Here is an 11,437-nt window from a genome sequence, read left to right as displayed (position 1 = left end):
CTTCTAACCACACAGACCCCGCAGTCTCCAAATCAAGGATGTTTTCTGATTTACAGAGCGTCCTGTAAGACCTCTACTACCCAGCATCGCCCCCGCCTCCTCCTCCTCCTCCTCCTTCCTCTGCAGACTAGCCACTCCTCCTTCCTCTCTCCCAGCCTGCTGACGAGAAAAGCTCTCAGCTGGTGTGACGGCGGGTTATGAAAGAGCAGAGCGGCAGGTGAGCGTGTGTGCAGCTGGACGGAGACTCGGTGAGGAGATGCAGTTCGGCTGGAGGATCGCCGTAATGCTGCTGCTGCTGCCAGCTGTGTGTGAGGCTCAGAGCGGAGATGGAGACAGCGACATGGGTAAGAAGATTTTAAAACATGCGGTTAGCACAGGAATGTTGGAGGTTATCAGAAACACCGTGAGGGTTGTGATTCTTTTACATTAGTATCTTTCACGGAAATAAAAATACAGAAAAATATTAGAAAATGTAAAGTTAGGATCTTTGATGGGGCTATATTTGCAGCATATATTATCTGAGATGAATTATTGCACCTGTGGAGCGCTTACCTGAGCATAATGGCTCAAAATTAAAAAGCTTCATGAAGAGACTTTCTAAAATCGTTAAATGACTTTGGGCTTCGTTAATTTCGAAGAAGCGTGAACATTTGTATCTCTTAAGACAAAAACAAATGAATAATCATCATTTCAGGAGTTTATGAGTGACTCACTTCAGCTTTGAGGCACAAATTCGGAAGGAAAATGAGACACCTGTTAAGTCCCATCATCAACTTTCGATATCCGGGATTTACTTAATAATCAGCCTTCTCGTGCACATCGGCTCGTAGGCACAAACAAAATCAGAAGCAGTGATGTTATCAGCGTGACAGTTGGGAGTAAACACAGCTTCGTCTCTGTGCTCGTTGGGCTCCGCTGATGCTCTGCTTTTTGTTCCATCAGAGCTTCACTCGGTTCAGTTTCTGCACAGCGGTGGACTGGATCAGGTGCTTAAAATTCCTCCTGTGGTTAAATCCTCACACATAAGTGACAGTTTAGAGGTTCTGCTTAGTGCATGCAGTTTTAGTGTACTGGCAACACCCTACGTAAGCCATCCATTTAGCAGTAAAAACACATAAAAGCAGTTTATAATAAGCAATGGTATAAATAAAGTGCACGTATTTAAGGTGAGCAAGGACACTGTTCGGCGTTCAGGCAGTTAGTGTGAAGTAAAGCAGTGACTGTAAATAACTGCAAAGCCAGGAAGAAAAGTTGTGGTTATTTTAACGACTTGTATAACACGATTTAATCATGCTGGCAGCTTCAAAGTGTTGTGGTGTTGAACATGGTTGTAAGGTCAACATGTCACGTCACTGGTAAGATTTTGTCATGCAGCATATTGTGTTTGGTGAACAGAGACATCTACAGCCTCAGCCTTTTCTCCTTTCTCGCGACCTAGTTTATCGTCCTGGGGTTGCCAGAGTGAGGGGGGGTCTGGAGGCTAACCTAGCTTTCATAGTGTGAGAGGCGGGCTACAGGTAGTCAGTGCTAACCACTGCACCCCCCCCCCCCCCTCTGCTTAAATGCTTCCAATTAGTCTTATAATTAAAAACTGAAGCAAATTCAGTATTCATTTTTATGCAGATGATGCACAGTCAGTTTTCCTTCAACAAGTTACTACAGAATAATTATTTTTGTGTTGCATCCTTAAAATCAAAGAGAATTAGTTATTTATACTGTAACAAATTGAAATAAAAATGTTCTCAAAGCACTTCATACTGTAGTGACAGGCAGCTGCAGAGGCAGGGTTTCAAAAGTATGCTGATGATGCAGTTATCTACGTATCAGGAGGGACTCCAGCGTGCTGTTGAGTTATGTGATGGTTTCTCAGTAACTTCTGATTAGAAAGAAATCAGTTCAGCTATTTGGACATAGTCTATCACACCTTTCATGCTATGTCACTGTTTGGGTTAAACAAGTCAGCAATAAATAGTGTTCACGATGCAAGATATTGGACCAGAAGATAATAAATTGGCATCACCCTGAAATTCAGTGAATATATATAATGTGTTAAAGTTTTACATTTTCATAAATTAAATCACCCAAGATCTACTTAATCAACATACTTAACCACAGGAACAGTCAGTGGGGCTTTGAACAAGCAAAACAACATTTATTTAGTCTTTTTTCACTCTTAAAGATCTGAAACACTCAGAGATAAAAGCATAAACTGGTGTTAATGACAAAGACAAATATTTGATCAGTAACATGGAAGTTTTTTGATGCAGTTTGCATTTATTTCACTGCTGTTTCCCTTCCTGATTGTTTTCATGTCTGTGTTGGCATGTTGTATGTAAAGCTTAATCTTAAATCAGCTTAAGGCACATGGACTGCAAATCAGCCGTGGTTAGACATCTTTGGTAGTATATGATATATATATATACAGCTAACTGACAGAACAAAAAAATTAAAAAGAAGAATAAGACAAGAGTGCAATACTCAAAAAGTGGAGAAATGTCTGAAAGTGTTTTTGTCTCAGAGCCCAGAATCAGCTGCACATCTCACATCATGATGAAAAGATGCAATTTGACCTGCAAGCTGCTTGAAGGCAGAAATGATGACGAGGATGATGAAGAGGGTGGAGGTGATGGAGGCGACAGCATTGAGAGGATGACCCTGTGGTAAACCTTTGATATAACGCTCAGTACTGTGCTGCATGTCAGAGGAAATTCAGATACTGATGCAGGTCACTGCCCTTCTGTTCAGCTACCTTGATTACGACATCAACGTAATGGAGAAGTGCATGGAGACATCCAGTGACACATTCAGCTCCCCAGACCTGAAGCCCTTGTCGGAACTCAGTCTGACCGTCCACTTAAAGAGTGGTGGAAGGATTTCACAAAAACTCTACCTGAAGAACATAGGTAAACATGGCATCTGGTTACATTTTCAGACTTTACAAATGCTACTAAACATCAGGAGCTGCCTGGTGAAGTGTCACCACTGCACTGCCTGTCAGACTTCATGTTCATTTCCTTTTTTCCAGTATAGAAATGTAAAAGTCTTGAATTCTGCCTGCCCAAAGCTGCTGTCATTACTGTCCTCTCTCTGTGTGTGCTGTCCCTGCAGTTAAACCAATGAGTCCTCAGGTGTTTAACATCACCTTCCAAGAAGAGTCTAACGAGGCTAAGATTTGGATTCAGATTCCGTACCAAGACGACTACCTGAAAGTGAAAAACCAGGAATTCCAGTTTCAGATCGAGACAGCTGGGGAAATCATGGTACAGTGATCTAAAAAGTATACTGTAGCATGAAAAGAAAAAGCTCAGAAGTGCAATCTCACATTCTACTTCAAGACTTTCAGGTTTTCGCTATAACATCAGACATAGTTTCTCCTACAGAGACTGTTGTATTGTGGGTTGTTTTTTACTGAGAACCTTCACAGACATACGGTTGTTTTTAATGTTAAACAATCTACTGAGTAAATCTTTCAGTGTTTGGTTTGCCCAGTAGGAGTCTCTGAAGCTCCTGTGACCAGCTATTAACTGTAATGCAGACAAATCTGAGAGCATCGTCTTACCTTTTCTCTGGTAGAATGCACCTGGTTCCAGTCGAGGTCAAACTGATTTCCACAGTTTCTCACACAATGCTAAATTTTAAGCACTCTCCTGATAATTTAATGGTTCCAATCACCAGTTAAAACCTTATTGTGTAAAACATGTTGTTTCTTTTGAAAATTGTAGTCCCAGTAGAGTCAAAAGGGACCAGCGCTACATTACAGGTCACCTGGAATTTAATACTTGTCCTGTCTTGTACGAGGATGTGCTTCAACATAAAAAGCCTGTTTTACATCAACAATATCAAAAAATGTTTTGCAATGACTGAAATGTTCTTTCTTTTCTCTCTGACCACAGATTCAGAACACCCCATCCCAGGACTTCATAAATATCGACATGGGACACCTTAAAAAAGGCTCAAAGTATTATGTCAAAGTGCGAGCGCGAACACTCCCAGAGATTTTTCAGGGCACGTGGAGTGAGTGGAGTGAAACGTTCACTTTCCTTACCCCTGGTAAGAACAATAGTCTAGTCCTGCTGCACGACCTTTTTTAAACACTGATATCAGTAATGATCTGTGTTGTTCTCCTTCCTGAAGAAAACCCCCAGAAGCAGAACAGTGGAGTACAGGTGGAAGTGTACCAAGTCGGAGTGTGTCTGGTCTGTCTGCTGGTGGTGACCTTTAGTATCATCATCCTCTGGAAAAACAAGTATGGCATCTGCTTTCTGTCAGAAAAATCTGTGTAGTGAGTTCCCTTCACTAAGTTTCTTTCCTTTTTATTCCACAGGATATTTTCCTACATGTGGCCAAGCATCCCGCATCCTAAACAGACTCTGGTGCAGATCTGCAAGCCGAACAACGTGAGTTATTCTACTGTCAGATAAAAAATAAAAACACTGCAAAACAACATCAAGTCACGTGTGAGCAACAGAACCAGTTGTAGAAATCACAACACAAAATCTATAGTCACTTAGATGAGATTTCAGGTGGTGGTACCCCTACCAAAGAGCAATTGTAGTCAAAACTGTGGCATCAACATAGTGCCATAAACATTCATATTGATGATAATTTTTTATTGACTAACTTGCTGAGCTATGCTGAGCACACCGGCTTATAAACACAGTTTGAAAAACCTCAAGCATTGCTTTGTTTTTTGATGTGACACCAGGATTTTACAGCACAGTGAGTGGTGCATCAGTTGTACTGATTAATGCTGACATTGCACTCTTGACCTCTCTGGTACAAAAGATATCAAACAGGCACTACAGGTTCATGAAACTCATTTTGACATGAATCTTTTGAACTTTCAGTTTGACTAATAAGAAACACAAAAATTAGCTGTCTGCAGCAGACATTTAACTAACTATGTGAAATTCTGGCGTGCCTCTGCACAGCCCGTTGGTTTTTGCTGTTTGGCATGGTGATGAGGTTTTTTTTAGAGGTGCTAGATCAAACTGCTTTTAACTGTTGCACTGTAGGGCAGTTAGAACCAGTGTATTTATTTGTAATTGTTAAGACAAAGAACATGACAAAGGAGCTTTTGATTGGCTGTAGACAAATATGATGTCATTCTGGTTTTGCAGCCTCTGTTGCTGACCTTCAGACCTGAGGTGCTCAGTGATCTCAAAGTCTACCCTGTGGAGACGACAGCGCGTGAGGAAACAGAGCCTGCGATCAGTCCTGCATCTGCTGCTGCTTACGGCACTCAGTCGAGCGAACCCTGCTCCACCCAGAGCTCAGATTGCAGGAGTACTGCCAGCGCCAGCACCGAGGAGCTGGAGCTCTCTGCCTTGTTGAGCAGGAGCTCGTCTGAAGCCGAGGACAGCCTGTCGAGCAGCAGTCCTTCCCCCATTGACATCCTCCAGCTTGGGGAAAGACCTGAGCAGCCTGAGCAACAATTTGAAGTCAATGACTTTGAGGTGTTTGGAGCAAATCGGCAGGAGGAGGCTTACGTCACCATGTCCAGTTTCTATAAGATCAAGTAGGTGATGTAGTGGTGAGCTAACAGGATCAGAGACTGTACTTATCAAACTTCAGGATGCTCTAAAGCAAAGAGCTTCCAACTTCACGAGATCTTCAGAACAAAGTGAAAGAACAGAAAGACAAACATGCTGCCTTTTTGTCCGGATGTGCCTATCTACCACTTACATTTCACCTGGATTTCAATGACACTGGAGAACACAGAGAACGAAATCTCTGGCATTCATTACCAAAAGAAAAATCACTGAATGGAGTGCTGAAGTTTGGTTCACTTTACAGAAATCAAGCTTTTACTGGTGAAGTATCTCATCTGGATTCCCATTTGTGCATAAACCTAAGAGGATACATTCTTGTAAGTTTTGTCATCCTTTGACATTTATTTTAACTCCATCTTGGAGTTCTGTAGCAAATATACACAAGAATTACTCAGTTTCTGCTATGACGTTTGGTTCAGATGTTCCCATCAGGATGAACAGTGATAACATTTAGTAATTTCACACCATCCTCAGTTCATTATGTTACACATCCATCACTTTGTCTCTGCTACACTCTGAGTTTAGCAGAGTTTTTTAAGCGTAGCAGCCTCAACAAGCTGCTAACATGAGTGGAGACTCTTATTCCCCATTGCCACTAACATGGAATGGGTTCTTTTTCTGATTCATGAACATAGTTTTGCATCTTTTGCACCAGCATTTTAACCCAAAATAAATCAGCTCATCTTTGTATAGAAGCTGGCTCCCAGCTGGGACTTAAGAAAAAGGTTTTGAAGTGCTAGCCATGATAGGATTAGTGGGAGTGTCACATTTTGCAGGCTGTAAAGCGAGAATAGACAACATGACAATATGAGCAGGCATTTGGTGACAGGGTGAAGAAAAACTCCCTTTTCATAAGAGGAAGCATCAGCAGAATCAGGCTCATGTGCCGCCATCTGCTGCGACTGGTTGGGGGTGAGGGGAGTCTCCATCATTGACTCGTTTCAAAAAAATTCACCAACGTGTAAATTTGTCCTCACTTTGGTGTTTCTCTCTCTTCCTCTGTCATTTTCTTGGACAGTCAGCCATCAACAGGCTTGCTAAGAAAAAAAAACAGAAAAAGGAAAAAAATGTTTTTATGCAGTGAAGCTGCTCACAGCTCATATTCAAAGACAGCAAAACACAGCGTGTGGTTAATTTTTGTGACTCATAAACCAAAAAACATTTGAGACAACTAAAGTAATGATGTGTTACACGTTATTCTACCAACATGAACTTAATTTGTGCTTGTGCTTGTACCAACAGATTTTTTTTTAGCTTTAATCTTTCACTTGAACCCAAAATGTAGCTTTGAGTAGAGCAGGCTGTTGACCTGCAGCTCTGAAATATAGGATTTATTTTGTTGCTTTGAGGCCAAGTGTGTTTTCATGTTTTTACTGACACACCTCCACATGTAGTCATTTGTCGTTGGAGGAATCATATATACCTGTGTTTTTGCCTGTTTTACTACATAGCATAGAATAGTAGTTTTCAGATAAAACTACCTTCCAGGCATCCCAGTGTCTAAGTGATCACTTCATCTTTTAACTCAGCATTATGGATCGTGTTGGCTGCCTGGGAGGTGGTGAACAGCTTCAGTTGACAGATGAGTGACAAATGAAAGTTTATTTGATGTTTAAGAGTGTGGCTCACCTAAAGAAACCCTTTAAACCTCCAAAGTACATCTATATTGACCCAGTGTACTACCTAAATGACCAAAACACCCAACTGAATGAGCCTTCAAAGCACCTAACTGGTTGCTAGATCAAAGCTCCTACTTTACCCATCTAAATTGCCACAAGAAATAACTAAAATATTACTAGAAGCTCGTACTGGAGGCCATTAAAACCACATAAAACATCCCTGATACCTCCTGTGTAACCACAATCCCTGTAAATGAACCTGAGTACATTCTCAGTGTCCAAAAGGAGCCACTACAATTAACCAAGGAACCACAAAGAGACCTATACAGAAGGACCACCTAAACGATCTGTGGAACACTGTTATTAGTTAAAAGGACCTGTAAGAGCTTTACAACCTAAACCTTGAGTCACATGACCACAACCTGAAGAACTCGTGAGACCTGCTTTTTATTCTCCAGGTGTTGTAGAAATGAATTTAATTAAACTTCAGCTTATGGATTTACTCATAAATTCTCAGTGCTCCATCTCACAAAAACTACAGTCTGGTATAAGAAGACCTGTATATCAGATTTTTCAATTTTTCACCATCTGTATTTTATTTTTTTTCTCATTCCTGAACCAAAAAAATCAAACAACACCAGTGAGGTCATTTAAAGCTGCTTGTATCTAAACTCATCTGCACTTAAACTCTTTGGGAACTAAAACTCATGCTGCAGCGTTCACCATGCAGTTCAAACAGGATCACATGTAAAGCCTCCTAAAGCTCATCTGAATCACAGTACAGCACCCAAAGCTTTGGGGTTACTTAGAAGTTACCATGTTTTTGAAGGAAAAGCTAATTTGCTTTAATTTACAGTTAAAGTGAACATAAATAATAACTAACTGAATCATTAAACATAAATTTTTATTGGAATATCTACATCAGAGGCAAGCAGTGCAGGTTTATCACTTTAAAAGGCTGACTCATTGTTGGAAAAACCGTCCAATCATGTTAGTAAAGGTGCTGTACTAATTAAGTAGTTACACACTGGCAATCTCCTGACATCCTCAGGCCACTAGGGAAAATTGTGCATATTCACTTGTTTGGCAAGTGGTTTCTAGCTGTTGCTGAGTGAAATCGGAATGTCATTGCTTTGGTCACTAGCAGGCTGCTACGGTCAGTTTGCATGGAAGACACCGACTTGTCTGCAAACACTCTCCAACTGCTTTCTGAGTGGAAATGAAAATGAAGTCTGACACAAACTGCAAACGGAGAATGTTTGAATTCAGAGTAAAAGTTGTGCCTCAATCAACACGATTCAAAAGGCAAAACTTTTATTTTGAAGGGAAACTTGCTCTTATTCCAGTTTGTGTCTGACTTTTTTACAGTTTTACTTCCACTCAGCAAGTAGTTAGTAAATGTTTGCAGAGAAGTCAACACCCTCCATGCAAACTGAGGCGGCTGCGATAATCTGCAAGTGACCAAAGCCACAGTCACAATCAGCAACCTTCAGCAGCTGCTGAACCAGGCAGGAAATACACATTTTTCCCGAGCAGCCACTGGTTGACAGTGAGTAACTCACTGGTCTCTAGGCCTGTATGACTGTGGCTTTAGTTTCACAGCAACTGCCAGCAACCAAAAGCAACCACTTGCCAGCCGGCTGGGGAATACACCTTTTTCTCCTAGCAACCTGTGGTTGCCGGCGGCCTGCCACCAACCGGTTTTAGCAGTGCTCTCTTGAGAGTAATACACACCAGTGTTATTTTGTTTGTTTTCTTCTTGTGGCTGTAAGGCATCACCTTCATTTCTTAGAACACGAACACAGCCTGAACACATTCTTCTTTTGGCCATTTTAAAGCTTCACATCTACACAGAAATGCTCCAGAGATGCAACTAGCCAGATTTAGTACATCTATAATCAGTATAGCAGTTTTTAGGTGTGCCATCATGGTGGGAAAAGGTTTTTCTAATAATAAATAAGCCTCTTAATATTATCAAACTCCTTTAGAGAACATCATGTGCCATTAGAACATAGATGATTGCTTAAAATGGGCCTCTTTACACATACATAGATATTCCATTAAAAGAGTGATTAGTTAGATAGAAATTACATAATTAATCATTATTTCTACTTTAACATCCATTTATGACTCTCTCAATCAGCTTTTCTTCCTGAAAACATGACATTTCAAAGTGATCTCCAACTTCTGAGCAGTCGTGTACGTCATGTCCACGCACGCTCAGCTGTCTGTAGGCGGGCTGTGGATGCGTTGCTGTAGCAACTGTTTCTGTTTGTAGTCATGGAGATGCTAAATCCAATGCTGCTGCTTCAATATCTGACACAACCGACCTCACAATGGCTGAAACAAAAACAGGAATGTACGCTTTATACTCAGAAACAAGAAGTCTGTAATCTGTACTAAATACAACGTACATACTTTATGGAAATGTCTAAATGTACTCGTGTTGATGTAATGTGGAATTGTTTTTATTTAATCACAATGCATATCAGTGTATATAGTAATAAAGTGGAAAATGAAATCCTGCTGTTTCCCTGTGATGTAATTAGTAATGAAAAATGTGCACACGATACAAAATGATAAAAGTCAGACCAATCTGTGTAACTGCATTTATTTAGAATATGATTTCTAACTGATAATATGACAGAATTCAGGCTGCAGATTTGATCAGACACGTCAGTATGATCATTTAAATTCTGTTTGTCGGAAATCCATGAGGTGCTTAGATTCTGGAGTTTTAATGTGATTCAGAGCTTCCAAGCGTTTTTCATCATTAGTATAAAGTAGACGTCGCTGTCGATGGAGGCGCTGACACCACTGTAATAGTTCATAAACTCATCATGGGTCACCTGTCAAGTACAAGAAACCTGCTTTAATGACAGCTTAAATACATAGAGATCAAACACGACAGTACTTCAAAGTGTTACTATGAAGACAAACAGCAGAGATGAAGAGGAAGGGGCCAACTTTAATCAGTTCATCGGTTAGATCAGAATGAAACAGCGGCCCGTTTCATCTTGTGTGGCTTTAAAGTTTAAAAGGAAAATGTTAAAAAAATGAGGTGCCTCACCTGATTGACATCCATCCATCCACTCTTTCATTCAATCATCCAGTTTAATCTCTTTTTTTTCTTGTTTAAAAATGGAAAAACAAAGTAACAAAATAGGCCCATTTTGATTTGCACAAAAAATTATAGAAAAAACAAAAAAAAACTCAAATCAAAATAAGGCAATAATCTCGAGGTGTTCTAATGTGTATAAAAAAATTAAATGAAGCAAAGTATGGGGGTAACATTTCTAACAGTTATGAAATTCCGTAAAAACTGTAAACACATTAAATTACAGTCACATGGCTCTTTAGACAGAGGTCATCTGAATCTAACTGTAAATCTTTCAAGACAGATTTATGGATAGATATGAAGTCATTTATGAAATAAAGAGAGGACGTGTTACTTGGGGTATACTTACTTAACTTTTAAAAGATGTTTAATTTTTCATCACCTTATTTTCCACATTTTCCAACATGTGCATGGTATTATGGTGTCAGATGTTCATGCTAAAGTTTAAAATATAAAGGTAATGATATGTAAAAATACTCCCTATGAGCCAAAAGATCTTTGTAAATATCACAGCTCATGAGCACTGGGTGCTGAACCAAGGCAGACTTCACAAATCATCCAATCAGAAGAAAGCTGATTTAAAAGTAGGAGGAGATAAAGCAGCTTGTTTCACACAGAGGTTGAACTGCAGGCTGCATTAAGGCGCAGTATAAGATAAAGAAGGATGATTTTGAAGTGTGAATCATGCAGAGCTGCTCTGGCAGAGTGCAAGAATAAAAATGTGGAGCAGGAAATGATGAGAAGTGATCACCTCTGAGCGAGTTTCATATCTGCATGGAAACAGTGCGGCCGTGTTTGTTTACACAGCAGTTTGTTTACATCCAGAAAGTGAAAGAGAAAAAGCTGATTGGTTAGATTGAACCACAGTAAGAAGCTAGAGTAAAGCAGCCTGCAGCGCGTGGACTAACACGCTAAATGAACGATTTCAGTGCTGAGTTTGTATGTTGTATGGTTCTTTGAGTCCATCTCATTAGAACACATTTAAAGTAAAACCATACAACATACCCTGCAGAACATTACCAGATTCCCCAGTGAGGAAATTTAATCACAGCTTTTCTACAATGGAAAACACCTCAAAATGGAAATACTCGCCACCCTCCTACCACCACCCAAACACCACGGAGCTCAATTACCAGAACGGCGCTAAT

At 40.2% G+C, this 11,437-nt stretch overlaps 1 protein-coding gene across 1 annotated transcript; it reads left to right on the top strand.

Annotated features, from left to right (window-relative positions):
• Positions 1-224: 224 nt before the first annotated feature.
• On the top strand, positions 225-5,853 carry il7r (interleukin 7 receptor). The gene is made up of 8 exons (XM_063465279.1): positions 225-344; positions 2,519-2,660; positions 2,746-2,903; positions 3,109-3,260; positions 3,894-4,050; positions 4,135-4,246; positions 4,325-4,397; positions 5,121-5,853. Exons 1-8 carry the CDS (start codon positions 257-259, stop codon positions 5,520-5,522), a joined length of 1,284 nt encoding a protein of 427 aa, XP_063321349.1. The 5' UTR covers positions 225-256; the 3' UTR covers positions 5,523-5,853.
• Positions 5,854-11,437: the final 5,584 nt, after the last annotated feature.

The sequence above is a fragment of the Pelmatolapia mariae genome, linkage group LG20, assembly GCF_036321145.2.
Source record: "Pelmatolapia mariae isolate MD_Pm_ZW linkage group LG20, Pm_UMD_F_2, whole genome shotgun sequence".
NCBI lineage: Eukaryota > Metazoa > Chordata > Actinopteri > Cichliformes > Cichlidae > Pelmatolapia > Pelmatolapia mariae.
Note: the sequence above shows the minus strand (reverse complement) of the source record. Positions and strands in the feature narration are given on the sequence as shown.